General features: G+C 39.0%; 2 protein-coding genes across 4 annotated transcripts in view; both read left to right on the top strand.

The window, feature by feature from the left end:
• Positions 1–1,522: 1,522 nt before the first annotated feature.
• Positions 1,523–13,330, top strand: LOC123572889 (olfactory receptor 2AJ1-like). The gene is made up of 2 exons (XM_045390524.2): positions 1,523–1,802; positions 11,213–13,330. Exons 1-2 carry the CDS (start codon positions 1,779–1,781, stop codon positions 12,176–12,178), a joined length of 990 nt encoding a protein of 329 aa, XP_045246459.2. The 5' UTR covers positions 1,523–1,778; the 3' UTR covers positions 12,179–13,330.
• Positions 13,331–14,315: 985 nt separating this feature from the next.
• Positions 14,316–22,033, top strand: part of LOC102130647 (olfactory receptor 2T33) — a 277,856-nt gene continuing 270,138 nt past the window's right edge. For all 3 annotated transcript variants that reach the window (XR_010577806.1, XR_010577864.1, XM_065519973.1), the window contains exon 1: positions 14,316–14,518. The gene's annotated coding sequence lies outside the window, so the exon portion shown is untranslated. The remainder of the gene's footprint in view (positions 14,519–22,033) is intronic.

The raw sequence follows: 22,033 nt of genomic DNA, 5'->3' as shown, positions 1-22,033 counted from the left end.
GCTGGCCCTTTCTGAAACAACCACTGCTCCTATGTTTTTAACTCAAAGTAATCAGTATTCCAATTTGCTATTTGGGGGATGGCATGTCTTTCACTCCTTTACTGGTAAATGATTATATAGATACAGTAACTTTCAGGCAAGAAATTTGGCTTGTTAAAGAGACTGCTGAGTTTACAAAGGAAACAACAATAAACATACATTTATTTCCTTTTTTTTTTTTTTTTTTTTTTTTTTTTTTTTTTTTGAGACGGAGTCTCGCTCTGTCGCCCAGGCTGGAGTGCAGTGGCGCGATCTCGGCTCACTGCAAGCTCCGCCTCCCGGGTTCACGCCATTCTCCCGACTCAGCCTCCCGAGTAGCTGGGACTACAGGCGCCCACAACCGTGCCCGGCTAATTTTTTGTATTTTTAGTAGAGACGGGGTTTCACCGTGGTCTCGATCTCCTGACCTTGTGATCCGCCTGCCTCGGCCTCCCAAAGTGCTGGGATTACAGGCGTGAGCCACCGCGCCCGGCCTCATACATTTATTTCTATATCAATTTATTTATAAATATATACTCATGTGATCTCCAAAAACAAAAAATTAAATCCAAAAATCAACTGTAATACAATAGTTTCACATATTTAAAGGTTTTTTTCTTAACTTTGCTTTTTTTTAGTCTGAATCTTTTCTTTCACAACTTTTCCTTTTCTTGAAATAAGGAGCAGAGGAATGTAGAGCAGACGCTCGCAGGGAGCAGAAGCCAGAGAGATCCAGGTTGGCAGGTCCCTGCAGTACTGTGGAAGTGGCGGCCCCTGGGGATTGTGGAAGAAAGGCTGGTTGAGGCATTTACCCCGGGCCTGCAGGTTGTGCTTTAGGGTATCTAAAGCCAATTTATTACCCTTTAAACCTGGTTTATTTCCATAAACACAGGCATAATTTGATCATAGGGTAATTTCATCAAATAGTCAACTTCCATATCCTTTCAGACACATTAAGTGAATTGTTTTAACCCTTGCCTAGATGAAGTAGAGTATAACTTCTTATATAATAACTATAATAATAGTAATAAACAGAAATACCTCTTGTTCATTTAGTACTTACTTTGCAAATGTATTTTGCTTAATATTTCACCTTCATTTTATTATTTTAGTTATAACCATAACCTTCCAGAATCGGCTCAGTGTTAATTCTCATTTTTTAAAAAACAATGGAGACAAGCTTATTGGGGTAAAATTCATTGTTTACCTTTATATAGACCTGAATTCAGTTGTCTCCCTTTAAAAAGCTTGCACTCAGGAAAGAGCTAGTTGTCACAGTGTTTTAGTGAGCACTGCCCCTATCCCACTCATATACACATGCACACTCATTTGAAATCGCCATCATTTCTTCCATTAGAGTTCAAGATGTTGTCAAATGGTTTTCCTCCTTTCACACAAGCTATTGCTGCAGGTTCTCCTCGCTTTTCTCACACATCCCCTAGGGACATGGCTCCTAATGGTGCCCTATGAAAGGGTGGCCGTTTTCTCTCCCAGAAGCCACACACTACAGGACTTCCTGTTGGGAAGGTGTCTTTCATTCTTTTCCTTGCTCCTTTCAAACCACATATCCCCCTTCTCCCTGCAAACTGTCAGCTAATCAGAAAGAAATCACTGAACTGAGTATCACCCAATACCTCTGAGTCACTCTCAAGGAGGTGACATTGAAACAAACATCTGAGTAGCACGAACAGCAGCTGGACACCATGAGGAAGGAAGGGGTATTGAGCCCAGTGTGCTAAATGTGAAAGGCCCTGCCTGGAATGTCCTGTGAGCAGCAGAACTTGGTAAGGTCAAATGTGGTGGGAGATGAGGACCCCAGGAGGACTTCAGGGTCAGGTCATGTAGGGAGGCACAGGTGATGTTCAGGGTGCTCTAGGGTCCACCTGCAGTCAGCCCTCATCAGGAAGGAGCAGACAGTCCACAGAAACGTAAGCAGCTAAACTGTAGATTAAACATGACGTTCTGACAGAGCAGGCTCTGAGGGGGAGAGAGTCATCCCCTTGAAGAGAACAAGGAAGTCTCCGTGGAGGGAAGATTTACATGAAAAATTTTAGGAAAACTGAAGAAATTGAAGCCTTTAGAAGTGCTGGGGAAGAATGTTTATGTGCAAGAAAGAACCCAACTTATGAAAAAGATGCAAGACAGCTCAATTTCTGTAAATATAAATACTTCAGTTTCACCAGAAATGTGAACTAAACTCAGGCAAATTTTATGATTTTTTTTTAATTTTAAAAAATGTGACCCAGGAGAATGTCTGCAGGCTCAAAACTGTGGTCCCAGAAAGAAGAATCTAGTATTAGGACTGAAATGTATTTATATGGGGAGAAATCTGAGGCAGGGAATTAACTTAGTTGTCATTATAATATTACAATATTTGTGTTTCTATCATATAAAAGCAGGTGCTAAATATTTTGAGTAAAACATATTGGAATTATAGATTGAAGATTCCCCCAATATAAAATCTAATAGATGTGTTAAGGGTAGCAAACGATTATCACAGACCACTGTGCTAGTTTTTCTATTCCCAGATCAACTCACTTGCCTTCTTCACTAACCCTTTCTCATTAATATATTTCTGCTGTATATTCTGATCACGAAATGACTAACATTCTAAAATAATATCCATATGTACATAATGTACTAAAGTGAATCAGTACTTTAAGATACGCCTATAGTAGGCTTGATTTTTACAAATTATTCAATAAAGCAAATGTAATAGTTCCATTTTATTTAGATAAATGATACACCATTGAAATTATTTGAAATGACTTAATAGAAATATAAACTTATTATCTTTAACACAGAATTTTAGTTTTGATTCAAATATAAAAAGTTAGAAACTCAGTGGTACTTATTACCTTACTTTTACTATTAAAATTGAAAGGTTATATAAATGTAACAAATAACATCATAGTTGACTAAATTGTTGCACATCCAGTTGAAATTTAATACATTAACAAACAATAATCCAAAGATCTTTAATTGACAGGAGTGGTAAAGAGTTTGTCTGCTGTCAGTGGAGAAATCATGTTGGCTAACTTTTTATATACCCCTCGTTTTGGCCTCTGAAAAGATTGTTTGTCCACTGTGTCCTTTTAAAATTGACATTGCCTTTGGCATTGAATTTTCTTTCCCTCAGCATAATCCTATCGCTTTTTTAATCTGCAGGTGAAAGTGGAGATTGTACATTGATGCATACAATTTGTGGCCAGATTCCTGCTACTGCTATCTCAGCAGTCTAGGGAGTTACTTACAGGTCTACAACACACAAATTCAGAGTGGTACCAAACAGACTTAGGTTTCCTTTGAGAGTACTTCTGTTTCTAAAAATATATTTTGTGTCTATTAATTTCCATTTGAAACCAATATCCATCAAAATCTACTGCTAAGATAGAGTTTTTAATCTCTTGATTATTCCCAATATTAGTTAAATGCCGCTGCATTGAGAATAGTTTCAACAATAGACTTCAGTGGGAGCAAACGTAACTTGCTTCTTTGTGACACGCAAGGTACCTACTGTCTTCTGCAGCGTTCTCAAGGGAAAGTGCTTGATGAGGTTTGAGCCATGGAATCTTTTCCTTGTCAGGCTGACACTCGCCATCTAGTGCTTGCAGCTGCCTTCATTTCAATTCAACCCCAGTTAATGTTTTTAGTCCTGCAAGGCTTCTAAGTATGAGACTTGGGTGATATCTATTTCATGTTTTAGGCAGATGAATCTTTGACCCCCAATGCTTATTTTTTTTTTTTTTTTTTTTTGAGACGGAGTCTCGCTCTGTCGCCCAGGCTGGAGTGCAGTGGCACAATCTCGGCTCACTGCAAGCTCCGCCTCCCGGGTTCACGCCATTCTCCTGCCTCAGCCTCCCGAGTAGCTGGGACTACAGGCGCCCGCCCCTGCGCCCGGCTAATTTTTTCTATTTTTAGTAGAGACGGGGTTTCACCATGGTCTCGATCCCCTGACCTTGTGATCCGCCCGCCTCGGCCTCCCAAAGTGCTGGGATTACAGGCGTGAGCCACCGCGCCCGGCCTATGCTTATTGTTTTATCTCTGCTAACTCTAGCATGCTTCATCTCACACTTGCTGGGTTTTGCTATGCATTCTATAGTAGAACATGTAACAGAGTTAACAAATAACTTGCTAACTACCACACAAAATACATTTCCCTAGTTTCTGGAAATAACCTCAGTTTTTGCCTTTAATTACCTCCACTATAATGAGAAAATAGTTTTCTTTTTTCTAATGCCATCATAAGGTTATTAAGTGCATAATAAGAGAGAATTCAGTTTTGTCGACACATAATACTTGCACATGTTTATGGAGTACAGAGTGATATTTGGATACATACAAAGTGTAATCATCACATCAGGGTAATTAGCATATTAATCACCTCAAACATTTGTGTGTGTATATGTGTGTGTGTGTGTGTGTGTGTGTGCATGCATGTGTGCTGGGTACGTTGAAAATCCTCTCTTGCAGCTATTTGAAAACATACAAAAAATTGTCATTAACGATAATCATCCTAGAGTGCTATAGAACACTGGAACTTATTCCTCCAACATAGTTATAATTTTGTCCTCATTGAGCAACTTCTCTCTCTCCTCCTTAGCTCCCCATGTTTCCCAGCCTCTAGTAACCACTATCCTACTATCTACTTCTATAAGATCCGATTTTTTACCTTCTGTATATGAATTAGAACATGCAGTATTTATCCTCCTGTGGTCTGGTTTATGTCACTCAATATAATGTTCTCCAGGCTCATCCTGTTGCCACAAATGACAAAATTTCATTCTTTTTATGACCGGATAGTATTCCATTGTGTATATATAACACATTTTCTTTATCTGTTCATTGGTTGATGAACATGTAGTTTGATTCCGTGTCTTGGATATTGTGAATAGTGCGGCACTAAACATGGATGTGCAGATGTCTCTTCAATAGGCTAAATTCCTTTCCTTTGTGTATGTACCCAGGAGTGGAATTCCTGGATTATATGATAGATCTATATTTTTAGGAACCTTCATACTGTTCTTTATAATAGCTATGCTAATTTACATTCCCATCAACGCTGTGTAAGACTTCTCTTTCTCTACATCCTCACCAGCATTTGTTATTTTTTGTCTTTTTTGATTTGTCATTGTTGTTTTGATTTGCATTTCCCTTATGATTAGTGATGTTGAATATTTTTTCAAGTACTTGGTTATTTTTATGTCTTCTTTTGAGAACTATGTATTTAGATCATTTACCCATTTTTAATTGGATTATGGGTTTTTTTGCTATTGATTTGAGTTCCTTGCATATACTATATATTAATCTTTTGTCAGATGAATAGTTTGCAAATATTATCTTCCATTTTGCAGGTTGTCTTTTCACCCCGTTGAATGTTGCCTTTGCTGTGCAGATTTTTAGTTTAATATAGCCGTACTTGTCTGTTTTGTTTTGTTGCCTGTGCTTTTGAGGTCATACATAAAATATTTCCTGAGACCAATGTTGAAGCACTTCCCTCAAAGCAAGAATCATTTTTAATTTGTTTATAAGAAGCAAGTGTTTATTTTGGCTAATCAGGGCAGGTTTTGTGATTGGTCATCAACAGGAAATTGCCTGGTAGAGCACTATCTTCGGCTCCTTAATACCTTGGATTTTGTCCCTATGAAACAGTTAGAGGAACATTTCAGGAACATACATCATCATATCCATATGCTAAAGAATCAGGATGAAGGAAGCAAGAAGGGTCTGTATCTTCAGTCCCCACCACTCATGTGTTGTAGTTGTCCAGGATTTAATCAGTTGGCCAGACTCTACTGGCTTCAAGAAGTGACGAGTAGTGTGTGATTATATGTGGATGGTGCTGAGCTCATACAGGTTCTGTTCATTTGAAAGAGAAGGATAGAATGTGTGCTTTACAGCCACCATGACCACACATGGAACCCAGTTGATGAGAAGGAATAACCCCTGAGAGGCATTTACATAAGCAGAACATGTAGGCGATAGTGACACAATTATGGAAGGGGGTAGAGATAAAGAGAGCTCGAGAATGGCTGTGTGATTTCTGGCTTGGGCAGTTGTGCATGGTAGTTTTTACTTGAGCACTTTAGTGCATGATGTGATGTATTTGATGTCACCGTGAGATGCTAATTATAGGATTCCCTCAAACTGGGTCGCAGTAACAAGGAGAAGACATGTGGTCACTCACTCTGTAATGATTGTATGGAGTTGAAAAAATAGAAGGGAAAAATGATGAATGAAAACATCAAATGGCTGGTATAAAATGAAATTGTAAGCAGCTCAGGTTATTTGATTTCAAAGTCTCAGTTAGCTGTGTATCACACAATTTCATGTGTGCGTGTGGGTGAGGAAGCCAACCTAAACATTCTCATTCAATGTGGTGAGCTGCTTTCTCCCTAGCTGAATGAACCAAATTTCTGGACAGTGAGTACAAAATATACTTCTGATCAATTCCATTATGTTATACCTTGCTTTACAGAATTTGATTCTATCATATCCTGAATCTCTCTTCTTTCATACCTTCCCTTTCTGCTGCTCTTTTCCTCCCCCTTACTTTCTCATTGTCTCCCACTTCCTGGTATATAACCACTTACATGTGAATTTAAGAAACAACAACAAAAAAGAATACTAATCTAGTATTAATAGTAGTAACGATATTAATCATTCTGAATACTGATTGTGTGCCAGGCCTCTGTTTTCGCTCTTCACTCTGTGTGTGTGTGTGTGTGTGTGTCTGTGTGTGTGTGTGTTTGTGGTGGGAGGTATTTAATGATTCTCATCTAATATTCAAAATAACTTTATCAGGCAGGTGCTGTCATGATCTTCATTTAATAGAATTTCATTTCAGATATAATTTAATGAATATTTATTTCAGATATAATTTCATATCTGATTGGTGTTTCATGTAAGACAGAAAATAAAATATTTTCAGGTTATTGTATTTGCATTAAATTTTCTTGTTTATCTCTTTTCAAAGCATTAGGATATGGATATTATTGCTATTTTCTTAATAAAATATTTGAATCAATACCATACTAACTCCTGGGCTAGGTGACATCCATTATATTTCTACTATACCCATATCTGCTCTAGATAAAGTAATAGTAAAATTTCATCCATATTTAGGTTAATTTAGTATTTGACTTTTGCTTCTCCTATGAAACTCCACTGTAGTTCAGTGAATTACCAGTGACCATCTTTTTGTTAGTCAGTCACTGACTCATTAAGTCTGATACTTGAAGCATTTATGATTAGGCTTATCAGAATAGATTTGGTGAATTTTGTCTTGTGCCTGTCCTGCAGTCAAACATTTAATGTAAAGAATGTAGAAGTAAATAAATAACTGCCTAACATTTGAATGTAAAGTCATATCAATAATAGTGAAATATTGACTTCTAGAAATATCAAAATTTGAAGAAATTTGTTGTATGCCTTATCAGTATAGTTAGACATATGGTAGATAAATGAAAAGTATTTTTAGTTGAACTAAGTCTAAATTAATGACTAGGTAGTGTGTTTGAACAATCTTCATAAATATAAAGTGCTCAGAAGAATTTGAGTGTAGTGAGTCAATGAGTGAAGAGTAAGAGTACAAAAGGAGACTGGGGTATGATGGTGTCTACATCTAGAAAGTAAGTTCCAGGCGGGGGTAAATTCAACAGAACATTTGCACAGCAATCAGATAGGAATAGTTTGATTCACTAATGGGAATAAACATATGGGCTCTGAGGTAGTTCCATTGACAAACAATTTGGCTACACATACCAACTTTTTGGAATAATTGGCTAAATAATTTAAGGAGCCTAAATTATTGTTCCTAAATGAAGACATTTTTAGATATGGTAAGGTCTCTCACACGCATACACACACCCACACATACCCACACGCAGACATTTAATCACATACAGTTGTCATTTGAAAGAAGTATGATGTATCTGGAAAAAAATGTCTATTCTTTTGTTTGTATTAAACTTAGTATGAAATTATTTACATGATTTATGCTGGTGTCATTCTATATTTCTTTCTCCATAATCATGACCTGTGTTTCCTCAAATCAAATTGACTCTCTTATGCTCAGTTTATGTGAAGTATAATGTCCACTGGTTAAATTTTAGCCTGGACTGACTGACTGCTCCTTCCAAATGATAAAACTTTAAGTATATATAAAGATGTGAACAGACTTTTGGAAAGCATAAGAATTTCCTAAAAACTACAGATCCAAAAAACTGAAAAAGTTAAAACAGAATCCTGAGGAGAGCATGTTCTCTGATTAATCTCCAAGCTTATAGAAAAGAGATGGATGTAGGGTGTATGTTATGCTTTTCTCTAACATTTAACATTACTAACAAAGTATACTTGGAGCCAGATGGGTGAGAAATGAATGTTACTTTGGGAAAGAGCTGCATGTGTGGGGAACAAGCTACAGGATAGGTGACACATGTTTTCTCCACTTTCAAACACGGAATTGAGAAGCTCACTACTAGAGCATTTCTGTTTGCATACAATGGCAGATTTCATCCAAAATTGAAATACTCCTGGATAGCATAGAAGATATGCTTTCATTAATCATTCCGTCATTATGGGAGTATATTTCAGATCGCTGATTGGTTAGGCCAAGAGACATTAAAAAAAAGTTGCAGAAATAGCAGGTGCCTCATGGTAGTGAACGTAAGGTGCTGGAAGTAAGATGATGAAGATAAGAAATAAATTGTGGATTGCTTCCAATTTCTGAAGAAAAAATACAGGTATTATTGTGTTTATAATATGAACTCTAAAACATGTAAAAGGCAGTATGAAATACAGAGACGGATAATTTATGCATAGTTAAAAATATTTTAACATCAAAAATCACTTAAAAAATTAAATCTTTCTTGTAAAAAGGAATTCATTAGACCTAAAATGGGCCAGGAAGTTGGCTAAGAACTGATGATTCAGTAGGACATGGGATTACAGAAACAAAGTAAATCATTTATTGAACAAGTAAAACCGGAAGAATGATGTAACTCCAGGGAGTGACGAAAAGTTAACAACCTTGGATACGGGTGTGTTGATTGTGAGTTGTCAGCAGTATTTTTTCATTTTGTAAATTTATGTATGATTGGCTCAGGCAAGGGACCACTGCCGTTAAGTTTCAATCTATATGTGTCATTAAATTTTACAAGCCATGGGTCAAAACAGTAAAAACAGGAAGGACTGGCTGGGTATGGTGGCTCATGCCTGTAATCCCAGCACTTTGGGAGGCTGAGTCGGGCAGATCACTTGAAGTCAGCAGTTTGAGACCAGCCTGACCAACAAGGTGAAACCCCATCTCTAGTAAAATACAAAACTTAGCTGGGCATGGCAGTGGCACCTGTAGTCCTAGCTACTCGGAGGTTGAGGCTGGAGAATTGCTTGAACCCCAGAGACTGAGGTTGCAGTGAGCCGAGATCGGGCCACTCACTCCAGTCTAGGCAATAGGGCAAGACTCTGTCTCAAAAACAAAACAAAACAAAAAAACAGGCAGGACTAATTACACAAACATCTGTAAACCTCATTGAGGTGCTTATCTTTTCTAACTCTGAAAGTCATAGCACACCATTGTTGTAATTCAAGGGAATTAAAATAGGATTAAGGGATCTGTTATTTATGAAGAATCTGAATATTCACAAAAATTAAAATAAAAAATCATTTATATATTGTCAGCAACATACTTTTGTATTTATTTTACAAAAGGGAAAATCTAAGCTCATTTTATTCAAACTTAAGTAGCTGTTAATAAGGTGGAAAATAATTTTTCAATGTTTGTTGTTTGTTTTCATGATTATAAAATTTATTGAAAGAAACCTGGACTAATGTATTTACAAATTTTATAATTTACAAATTAATATGTACATGCGTATTTGTATGTATTTATTTATATTGAGGGAAATTTTACACATACAGGAGGTACACAAATAACTGTAACCATTTAAATAATGACTATCAAAATATAAATAAATAATATCAACACCTACTATTCCCCACATAGAGGATTAATATATTATACTTCAATTTCTACAAGTTAACATAACAGGTAAATGTAAAAATATATCCTTAAAGACACGTGGTTGATGTTGACTAAATGATACTTCTATTTTTTACATTTTTTACATTTTTTTTTTTTTTTTTTTGAGACGGAGTCTTGCTCTGTCACCCAGGCTGGAGTGCAGTGGCCGGATCTCAGCTCACTGCAAGCTCCGCCTCCTGGGTTTACGCCATTCTCTTGCCTCAGCCTCCCGAGTAGCTGGGACTACAGGCGCCCGCCACCTCGCCCGGCTAGTTTTTTTGTATTTTTTAGTAGAGACGGGGTTTCACCGTGTTAGCCGGGATCGTCTCTCCATCTCCTGGCCTCGTGATCCGCCCATCTCGGCCTCCCAAAGTGCTGGGATTACAGGCTTGAGCCACCGCGCCCGGCCTATTTTTTACATTTAAAATATCGTGTTTCAAATTACAAACATATTGGGTTTTGTGACAATATTTTATTACTTATTACTTTGGGAAGTCTTAGAATTATACATTTTATTTTCTATAAGTTTAATCTAAATAATAAATGCATTAGAGAATATTAAGTTCCGTGGTTCATTTGTTTCATTCAAAGATTCAACAAACATTGTTGAGCAACTGCTATGCACTAGGTTCTGTTCCAGGCAGTTGGCTATACCAGTGAACAGAACAAGAATCTCTCATTGTGAAGGGAAAATTCTGGCAGAGAATGAAAATAAACAGTAAATATAACCAGTGTGCTTACTATTTAATGTACGAGAAGGTGAAAAGGGATATGCAAACGTGAAAATGGAGCAGAGTAAAGAGGACCAGGAAATTAGGGTTCAACTGGGAGCCTTACAAATTTTTAAAGGGTGTGCAAGTGTAGGCTTCCTTGAGAAGGTGACATTTGAGAAAAGGGTAGACTCGAGTAAATTACATGTAATTAATTAAGATTATGAGACTCAACATGGAGCCAAGAGCCCACTCAGTATACTAAATATCAGTTGGTTTGAACAAATAAAAACGCCCAACTTGTAAAACATGCCCACTCCAAAAGCTTCCTAAGAGTTCCTTGATGATTACAAAACATGCATCACTCACTCTCATTTTATTATGCAGGCATATTATTCTGAGATTAAGATTTACACTTTTTTTCTTTCTCTATTTATTATTATTTATTATTTCTTTTTAGGTTAAAAAACAAAGCAAATTCATGATGGGCCATCAGAATGACACTTTCAGCAGCGATTTCATACTTTTGGGAGTGTTCTCTTCTTCCCCAACAAGTCTGGTTTTCTTCTCATTTATGTTTGTCATTTTCATTATGAGTGTAACAGAAAATACACTCATGATCCTCCTCATTCGCAGTGACTCACGACTCCACACTCCAATGTATTTTCTGCTCAGCCATCTCTCCTTTATGGATATCTTGCATGTTTCCAACATCGTTCCCAAAATGGTCACTGACTTCCTGTCAGGCAGCAGAACTATTTCACTTGCAGGTTGTGGGTTCCAGGTGTTTCTGTCCCTCACCCTCCTGGGTGGTGAGTGCCTTCTCCTGGCTGCAATGTCCTATGATCGCTATGTGGCCATCTGTCACCCACTGCGCTATCCGACTCTAATGAAGGAGTATGCCAGCACTCTCATGGCTGGAGGCTCCTGGCTCATTGGGGTTTTCAACTCCACAGTCCACACAGCTTACGCACTGCAGTTTCCCTTCTGCGGCTCTAGGGCAATCGATCACTTTTTCTGTGAAGTCCCTGCCATGTTGAAGTTGTCCTGTGCAGACACAACAAACTATGAACGAGGGGTTTATGTAAGTGCTGTGTTATTCCTGGTGATCCCTGCCTTCTTGATCTCTGCTTCTTATGGCCAAATTATTCTTACTGTCCTCCAGATGAAATCATCAGAGGCAAGAAAAAAGTCATTTTCCACTTGTTCCTTCCACATGATTGTGGTCATGATGTACTATGGGCCATTTATTTTTACATATATGAGACCTAAATCACACCACACTCCAGGCCAGGATAAGTTCCTGGCAATATTCTATACGATCCTCACACCCACACTCAACCCGTTAATCTACAGCTTTAGGAATAAAGATGTTCTGGCGGTGATGAAAAATATGCTCAAAAGGAAGTTTCTGCATAAAAAATGAATAGGAAAATTTCTGAATATGTGTTCTATTTCTACGTTAAATACCTGAAGAGTACTCGTAATAGGTTTTCTAGAAAGAAATCAAAGCTTCTATCTTGCCACATGTGGATAGAAGTGAATATTTCAGAAACTTTGTTAATAATAAATAACCTGTGTTTGTGTTGTAAACATTTACCACTAGAAATGTATTGTTCCTTCTGTGGTACCATTTATAGTCATGCAACAGTTACAGGAAGTAAAAGTTACCCAAGGAGTAGTCCTATTCCCTAACATTAAAATTGTAAGACTTTATAAGAATATCCTTAAAAATAAAATCACACATTTATTGTATAAGAAAAGACAAATCCATATAATGTTTATTTTTATAAAACTTTGTAAAATTATTTTGCTAACAATCATTTATCAAAAATTCACAAATTCCATATGAAATCTCCATTATTATTTGCCTGGTTTGTCAACACCTTTGTTTAGTAAAATTATATATATATTTATATTATATATATTATATATAATATGTATATGGATGCACACACACATATATATGTACACACAAATATACAGATATAAGTTGTGTTAAAATTGAATTATTCATCCTATGCTAGAAGGAACTATACATTAGAGTATCATAAAAATTTTCTTATTTCATTTTTACATATAGGATTATATTCTAGAAACTCTTCTAGCAATTTATCCTAAAATTTATTTCAAAGAAGATAATAAATATTTCTATTGAGAATACATTTAATTTTTTTCTTCTTTTTACAAACAGTAAGACATACTTTATCAGTTTAAAACATATGAACAGCTTGTGTCAAATCTGCCTTCTGGCAGCTGGGCACCACCTCGGCTCCCCTGCAGGCTCCCGCCTTCCTTCACATTGCACTGCTCACTGGGTGGTTCTGGTCTCGGGACCTAGTGGTAGGGGCTGGAGAAACGGGACTGGGCAGCCCAGTTCCGCTCTCCTCATGCGGTGTCCTGTGCCTGTCATCTGCTTGGGTTGTGGTTTGGAAGGATCACGACTGAGGGTGACCAGCAAAGAAGGGCTGCAGAAGAGTCTCAGCCAGTTTGATGTGCTGGGCAGGGTCCAATTTTACCACCCTCCTCATCAGGTCAAACAGCTGCACGTACTTCAGAGAGTCCTGGAGCATGTCACTCTTCAGACGTTTGCAGTTCTTCTCATATGGGCCGTCCAAGCTGTTCTCATCCCAAACTAGGCCCTCTTTGTAGAAATATTTCTGCTTCTTGGTACAGGAGATCACGCGTAATGGGCTGGGCCCTAGGGGCTTCATCATCACCAGGTGCTCTTGGTTTTCATAGGTCTGGAAGAGTGTGAAACCTGGTAGTACTTAAAGAGAATGCAGCCCATGGCCCGGACATGGCAGGCGCGTGTCCAGCCCAGATCAAGGATCAGTTCAGGCAGGCGACAGTGACGGTGGTCACCATGGCGGTGTGATGCTCACGGTCAGCGGTGGCGTTGCGGATGTCAGCCACTCGGACGCTGGTGGTCCTCGCTGACTTCTCATTGCTCCTGTGCTCTCTGTGGAAGGTGTGTAATTCAGAATCCACACGCAGGATGTTCTTGGTTTACAGGTGTGTGGGTCAGCCGGTTCTCATGCAGAAATCTGAGGGTGTGCAGAGCTGGTGGGCCATGTGCCAGGCATGTGGGAGGGGAATGGCTGGAAGTTATTTTCCTTCGGGAACTCAAGGGTGTTCCTGCCCAGGAGCTTAAAGTGCTGTACACGGACTGTGGAGGGTGAACCAGTCACACCCCAAGACACACAGTAGCTGGTTCTCCTAGTCCGTCTCGTTTACTTTTTTCGAGAGCGTTGATTTTTGGCGGTGCCGCCTTCCGGTAGTTGCCCATATTGCAGCTGACCCTCAGGCAACCGGAGACGTCCATCTGGCAGGGTCCAAGCACTCACGCCCTTGCCACAGGCGCCTTGGCCCAGGTTCCCGCTGTCTTTATTGCTCTTGGAGCCAATCACCGACCCGGCCACCAGGTGGAGCCTCTTTATCATCTTCCGCACCTGCGCCCCTCACTCGCGGGGGCTCCTGGAGGACGCGCTGCTGCAGGACCCGCTGCGGCCACCAGGTGGAGCCTCTTTATCCTCTTCCGCACCTGCGCCCTGGGCTCACTCGCGGGGCTCTTGGACGACGCGCTGCTGTAAGACCCGCCGCGGCGTCTTTGGCAGTGGTGGGCGTGCTTGTGGGTCCAGGATGGCCTCTCTCCCGTGACCGCGGACCACGATGAGAGCGTGAAGACCCTCTTGAAAGGAAGGGCTCTGCTCTACACACTGGTGTCTCCTGAGGAAGGGCAGCTGGGCACGCCTTCCGGACCGAGGTATCAGGCGAGAGGCCCCCTTGGGGACGGGGATGGTCTCCCTTCTTGCTCCCGACTGTCAGGCCTCCTCCTCTCCCACCAGCAGCTCAGGGATGGGGCTGGCTCAGGGGCCTCCTCTTACATCAGCAGTTCAGCTGTGGGGCTGGCTCAGGGCCCTCCTCCTCTCCCACCAGCAGCTCAGCCATGGGGCTGGCTCAGGGGCCTCCTCTCCCACCAGCAGTTCACGGATGGGGCTGGTTCAGGGTACTCTTCTCCGATCAGCAGCTCAGGGATGGGGCTTGGTCAGGGACCTCCTCCTCTCCCATGAGCAGTTCAGGGATGGGGCTGGCTCCGGGGCCTCCTCTCGCAGGCTCAGCTGCTGCTCAGCCGCACTCCCCGCTCTGAGCGCCTCTCCCCTAAATAATGTTAGTCAGAGTAAAAACTAGAAAAACACATTTTAATGAAGTAAATGTTCAGGTTAACTTTATTGTAGGATGTTAACTAAATGTTTTATACTAGAGAAATATTATTAAATATTTAACATAAAATAAGATATATATGAAACTTTAATGAAAAATCATTATTTTGCCTTTCACAATTGGAAATTTTAAAACAATAGTAGTAAATGTTAACAATGTTTTAGGGAATTGGGCATCGTAACGCATTGTCGGCGTACCTGAAACATGGTACAAACATTTTAAAAAGAACATTGCGGCAGTATATGTTAAGGACATTAAATAAACTATGAAATTACCTTATAATAATAAAACTATTTAATGTTGATGATTTAGACATAAAATAAGCAATTATTATATATTAATAACATTTTTTCCCTGGCAATTGAGATTTTTTTTGCTTGATTCCAGACCTGTAACAGTCTCCTATCCCTGGTGTGCTAAGGAAAAATTACTAGCATAATGATATATAAAAATGTATTGCTAAGAGAAGTTCAAAATTGACTGGAAGTGCTAATGTTAATATTAGATGCATCGTGTGCTGTATATTTTTTAAAGCCTGCTTTTGCAACTCATAGTAATACCTAATGTGGACCCAGGAACAGCATGAAATCAGAGACAGTAAAAATCGCACTACCAAGATATTATTGCAAGCAAGAGAAAGTCATTCTACAGAAAAGATCTGAGGACGATATAGGAATTTAGAAGTCAGAATTCAGAGATTTTTGAATTGACAGATTAAAATTCAAAAATACTCTGTGATAGGGCTAAAAAACATTTTTCGTATTGGGGATATAGCAACATAGAAAGTCCTACATTGAGGGTAGTAGAAGACTTTTTATAAATAAACATGCCCACATACACGCACACACGCACACACACACATATAGATATTTCTTAATAAACAGTGTAAAGAGCATGGTTCAATCAGCATGGGATTGTAAAGCATACTTGGATGAAATTGGAAGTGGAAAGTTAGGTATTTTAAGCGTCAACCACAAATCTAAAGTACTGCACATAGAAATAATTAGTACACTAAAAGGTATAGTATATCACAATCTAAAGACATGCATTTGTAGTGGTGAGTGTTCTGATACCTGGGTATCAGTGGAGATACGGGTAGTCTCCTGAACATCCCGTTGTAGGTCACTGGTAGCTGGATGTGTCCTTTAAACTTCTGTGGAAATTCATTTGAGAAGAAACACAACTTCTGTTGAGGAGTTCTTATGCTATAAGTAAAGTAAGCAAGACATTAATTAGACAAAATAAGGTAAAACTTTGTATTCACTTAGAGAGTTTAAGAGGCCATTAGTCATTAGTCCCTATAGTGCCTAAGTAAATCCATTCTACTTAATAAGTTGCTACCTGACTTAGTAAGTTAACAAGTTGAAACTCATTTTAGGAAAAAAATATATATTCTTATATCTACATCAGATTCTCTTATGTAGACACATTACAGGATGAATGAGGAGTTAATGTAAGCAACATCATATTTTTGAACATTCTTTCTGCATGATTTGTGTTGCTTCTGTCCAAATTCCATGAGCTGTCCTCCAGATGACATTATGAGAGGCGTGGAAAAGGTCATTTTCCACTTGTTCCATCCACATGATTGCAGTTGTAACGTACTGGGACTCAATTCATTTTCACATATGTATATGAGACTTAAATCATACCACATTTCAGGCCAGGTTATGTTTCTATAAGTATCCTATGCCTGCCTTGCCTTGCACCTACACTCAATCCTATCATCTACAGCGTTAGCACTGACAATGTTCTGGTGTCAATGAAAAATGTCCTCGAGAGTAACTTCCTACTTAAAAAAATGAATAGGAAAATTCCTTTCACTTGTGTGTTCTCTCTGTTTCCACATTCAATGTCTATAGAATGTTATTAGTGTCTCTGGAAAGAAAACCAAACCTTCTGCCTTTCCAAGTGTTGAAAGATGTGGCTATTTTCAAAACCCCAACAATAATAAAGTTATTACATATGCTTGTTTTTTCAACGGATGTCTAAAAATGTATTGTTCCTTTTGTGGATGCCAGTTTCAATCACCCAACACACTATAGGAAGAAAAAGATAATCCAAAGCTTCCACCTCCTTCCCACTAAAATTGTAAGAATATATAAGAATTACATTTAAAATACAATTAACCCATTATATTAAAAACATGTACTAATATAATGTCTGTATTTTTATAAACTTCCTAAAATTATATTTCAAGCCTTATAATAAATTTCTTTTAAAAAATCCACGCCACTTGAAATTACCATTATTCATTGAATGTTTTTTTTTAAAATTTATTTATTATTATTATACTTTAAGTTGTAGGGTACATGTGCATAACGTGCAGGTTTGTTACATATGTATACTTGTGCCATGTTGGTGTGCTGCACCCATCAACTTGTCATTTACATCAGGTATAACTCCCAATGCAATCCCTCCCCCCTCTCTCCTCCCCATGACAGGCCCCTGTGTGAGATGTTCCTCTTCCTGAGTCCAAGGGATCTCATTGTTCAGTTCCCACCTATGAGTGAGAACATGCGGTGTTTGGTTTTCTGTTCTTGTGATAGATTGCTAAGAATGATGGTTTCCAGCTGCATCCATGTCCCTACAAAGGACACAAACTCATCCTTTTTTATGGCTGCATAGTATTCCATGGTGTATATGTGCCACATTTTCTTAATCCAATCTGTCACTGATGGACATTTGGGTTGATTCCAAGTCTTTGCTATTGTGAATAGTGCTGCAATAAACATACGAGTGCATGTGTCTTTATAGCAGCACCCATAATTTATAATCCTTTGGGTATATACCCAGTAATGGGATGGCTGGGTCATATGGTACATCTAGTTCTAGATCCTTGAGGAATCGCCATACTGTTTTCCATAATGGTTGAACTAGTTTACAATCCCACCAACAGTGTAAAAGTGTTCCTATTTCTCCACATCCTCTCCAGCACCTGTTGTTTCCTGACTTTTGAATGATCGCCATTCTAACTGGTGTGAGATGGTATCTCATTGTGGTTTTGATTTGCATTTCTCTGATGGCCAGTGATGATGAGCACTTTTTCATGTGTCTGTTGGCTGTATGAATGTCTTCTTTTGAGAAATGTCTGTTCATATCCTTTGCCCACTTTTTGATGGGGTTGTTTGTTTTTTTCTTGTAAATTTGTTTGAGTTCTTTGTAGGTTCTGGATATTAGCCCTTTGTCAGATGAGTAGATTGCAAAAATTTTCTCCCATTCTGTAGGTTGCCTGTTCACTCTGATGGTAGTTTCTTTTGCTGTGCAGAAGCTCTTTAGTTTAATGAGATCCCATTTGTCAATTTTGGCTTTTGCTGCCATTGCTTTTGGTGTTTTAGACATGAAGTCTTTGCCCATGCCTATGTCCTGAATGGTACTACCTAGGTTTTCCTCTAGGATTTTTATGGTATTAGGTCTAACATTTAAGTCTCTGATCCATCTTGAATTAATTTTCGTATAAGGAGTAAGGAAAGGATCCAGTTTCAGCTTTCTACTTATGGCTAGCCAATTTTCCCAGCACCATTTATTAAATAGGGAATCCTTTCCCCATTTCTTGTTTCTCTCAGGTTTGTCAAAGATCAGATGGCTGTAGATGTGTGGTATTATTTCTGAGGACTCTGTTCTGTTCCATTGGTCTATATTTCTGTTTTGGTACCAGTACCATGCTGTTTTGGTTACTGTAGCCTTGTAGTATAGTTTGAAGTCAGGTAGCGTGATGCCTCCAGCTTTGTTCTTTTGACTTAGGATTGTCTTGGAGATGCGGGCTCTTTTTTGGTTCCGTATGAACTTTAAAGCAGTTTTTTCCAATTCTGTGAAGAAACTCATTGGTAGCTTGATGGGGATGGCATTGAATGTATAAATTACCTTGGGCAGTATGGCCATTTTCACGATATTGATTCTTCCTATCCATGAGGATGGTATGTTCTTCCATTTGTTTGTGTCCTCTTTGATTTCACTGAGCAGTGGTTTGTAGTTCTCCTTGAAGAGGTCCTTTACATCCCTTGTAAGTTGGATTCCTAGGTATTTTATTCTCTTTGAAGCAATTGTGAATGGAAGTTCATTCCTGATTTGGCTCTCTGTTTGTCTGTTACTGGTGTATAAGAATGCTTGTGATTTTTGCACATTAATTTTGTATCCTGAGACTTTGCTGAAGTTGCTTATCAGCTTAAGGAGATTTGGGGCTGAGACAATGGGGTTTTCTAAATATACAATCATGTCATCTGCAAACAGGGACAGTTTGACTTCTTCTTTTCCTAACTGAATACCCTTGATTTCTTTCTCTTGCCTAATTGCCCTAGCCAGAACTTCCAACACTATGTTGAATAGGAGTGGTGAGAGAGGGCATCCCTGTCTTGTGCCAGTTTTCAAAGGGAATTTTTCCAGTTTTTGCCCATTCAGTATGATATTGGCTGTGGGTTTGTCATAAATAGCTCTTATTATTTTGAGGTACGTTCCATCAATACCGAATTTATTGAGCGTTTTTAGCATGAAGGGCTGTTGAATTTTGTCAAAAGCCTTTTCTGCATCTATTGAGATAATCATGTGGTTCTTGTCTTTGGTTCTGTTTATATGCTGGATTATGTTTATTGATTTGCATATGTTGAACCAGCCTTGCATCCCAGGGATGAAGCCCACTTGATCATGGTGGATAAGCTTTTTGATGTGTTGCTGAATCCGGTTTGCCAGTATTTTATTGAGGATTTTTGCATCGATGTTCATCAGGAATATTGGTCTAAAATTCTCTTTTTTTGTTGTGTCTCTGCCAGGCTTTGGTATCAGGATGATGTTGGCCTCATAAAATGAGTTAGGGAGGATTCCCTCTTTTTCTATTGATTGGAATAGTTTCAGAAGGAATGGTACCAACTCCTCCTTGTACCTCTGGTAGAATTCAGCTGTGAATCCATCTGGTCCTGGACTTTTTTTGGTTGGTAGGCTATTAATTATTGCCTCAATTTCAGAGCCTGCTATTGGTCTATTCAGGGATTCAACTTCTTCCTGGTTTAGTCTTGGAAGAGTGTAAGTGTCCAGGAAATTATCCATTTCTTCTAGATTTTCCAGTTTATTTGCATAGAGGTGTTTATAGTATTCTCTGATGGTAGTTTGTATTTCTGTGGGGTCGGTGGTCATATCCCCTTCATCATTTTTAATTGCGTCGATTTGATTCTTCTCTCTTTTCTTCTTTATTAGTCTTGCTAGTGGTCTGTCAATTTTGTTGATCTTTTCAAAAAACCAACTCCTGGATTCATTGATTTTTTTTTTTTTTTTTTTTTTTTTTTTTTTTTTTTGAGACGGAGTCTCGCTCTGTAGCCCAGGCTGGAGTGCAGTGGCCGGATCTCAGCTCACTGCAAGCTCCGCCTCCCGGGTTCACGCCATTCTCCGGCCTCAGCCTCCCAAGTAGCTGGGACTACAGGCGCTGCCACCTCGCCCGGCTATTTTTTGTATTTCTTAGTAGAGACGGGGTTTCACCGTGTTAGCCAGGATGGTCTTGATCTCCTGACCTCGTGATCCGCCCATCTCGGCCTCCCAAAGTGCTGGGATTACAGGCTTGAGCCACCGCGCCCGGCCGGATTCATTGATTTTTTGGAGAGTTTTTTGTGTCTCTATCTCCTTCAGTTCTGCTCTGATCTTAGTTATTTCTAGCCTTCTGCTAGCTTTCGAATGTGTTTGCTCTTGCTTCTCTAGTTCTTTTAATTGCGATGTTAGAGTGTCAATTTTAGATCTTTCCTGCTTTCTCTTGTGGGCATTTAGTGCTATAAATTTCCCTCTACACACTGCTTTAAATGTGTCCCAGAGATTCTGGTATGTTGTATCTTTGTTCTCATTGGTTTCAAAGAACATCTTTCTTTCTGCCTTCATTTCGTTATGTACCCAGTAGTCATTCAGGAGCAGGTTGTTCAGTTTCCACGTAGTTGAGCGGTTTTGATTGAGTTTCTTAGTCCTGAGTTCTAGTTTGATTGCACTGTGGTCTGAGAGACAGTTTGTTATAATTTCTGTTCTTGTACATTTGCTGAGGAGTGCTTTACTTCCAATTACGTGGTCGATTTTGGAGTAAGTACGATGGGGTGCTGAGAAGAATGTATATTCTGTGGATTTGGGGTGGAGAGTTCTATAGATGTCTATTAGGTCTGCTTGCTGCAGAGATGAGTTCAATTCCTGGATATCCTTGTTAACTTTCTGTCTCGTTGATCTGTCTAATGTTGACAGTGGAGTGTTGAAGTCTCCCATTATTATTGTATGGGAGTCTAAGTCTCTTTGTAAGTCTCTAAGGACTTGCTTTATGAATCTGGGTGCTCCTGTATTGGGTGCATATATATTTAGGATAGTTAGCTCTTCCTGTTGAATTGATCCCTTTACCATTATGTAATGGCCTTCTTTGTCTCTTTTGATCTTTGATGGTTTAAAGTCTGTTTTATCAGAGACTAGTATTGCAACCCCCACTTTTTTTTGTTCTCCATTTGCTTGGTAAATCTTCCTCCATCCCTTTATTTTGAGCCTATGTATGTCTCTGCGTGTGAGGTGGGTCTCCTGAATACAGCAGACTGATGGGTCTTGACTCTTTATCCAGTTTGCCAGTCTGTGTCTTTTAATTGGAGCATTTAGTCCATTTACATTTAAGGTTAAGATTGTTATGTGTGAACTTGATCCTGCCATTATGATATTAACTGGTTATTTTGCTCGTTAGTTGATGCAGTTTCTTCCTAGCCTCGATGGTCTTTACATTTTGGCATGTTTTTGCAGTGGCTGGTACCGGTTGTTCCTTTCCATGTTGAGTGCTTCCTTCAGGGTCTCTTGTAAGGCAGGCCTAGTGGTGACAAAATCTCTAAGCATTTGCTTATCTGTAAAGGATTTTATTTCTCCTTCACTTATGAAACTTAGTTTGGCTGGATATGAAATTCTGGGTTTAAAATTCTTTTCTTTAAGAATGTTGAATATTGGCCCCCACTCTCTTCTGGCTTGGAGAGTTTCTGCCGAGAGATCTGCTGTTAGTCTGATGGGCTTCCCTTTGTGGGTAACCCGACCTTTCTCTCTGGCTGCCCTTAAGATTTTTTCCTTCATT

The sequence above is a fragment of the Macaca fascicularis genome, chromosome 1, assembly GCF_037993035.2.
Source record: "Macaca fascicularis isolate 582-1 chromosome 1, T2T-MFA8v1.1".
In the NCBI taxonomy this organism is placed as follows: Eukaryota; Metazoa; Chordata; class Mammalia; order Primates; family Cercopithecidae; genus Macaca; species Macaca fascicularis.
Note: the sequence above shows the minus strand (reverse complement) of the source record. Positions and strands in the feature narration are given on the sequence as shown.

Excerpts from the sequence above, each read along its gene's own strand:
- LOC123572889 (XM_045390524.2), top strand. The coding sequence starts at position 1,779 with ATGTCCTGTGAGCAGCAGAACTTG. Across the intron at positions 1,803-11,212 it reads CCTGTGAGCAGCAGAACTTG|GTTAAAAAACAAAGCAAATT; the intron begins GTAAGGTCAAAT and ends ATTTCTTTTTAG.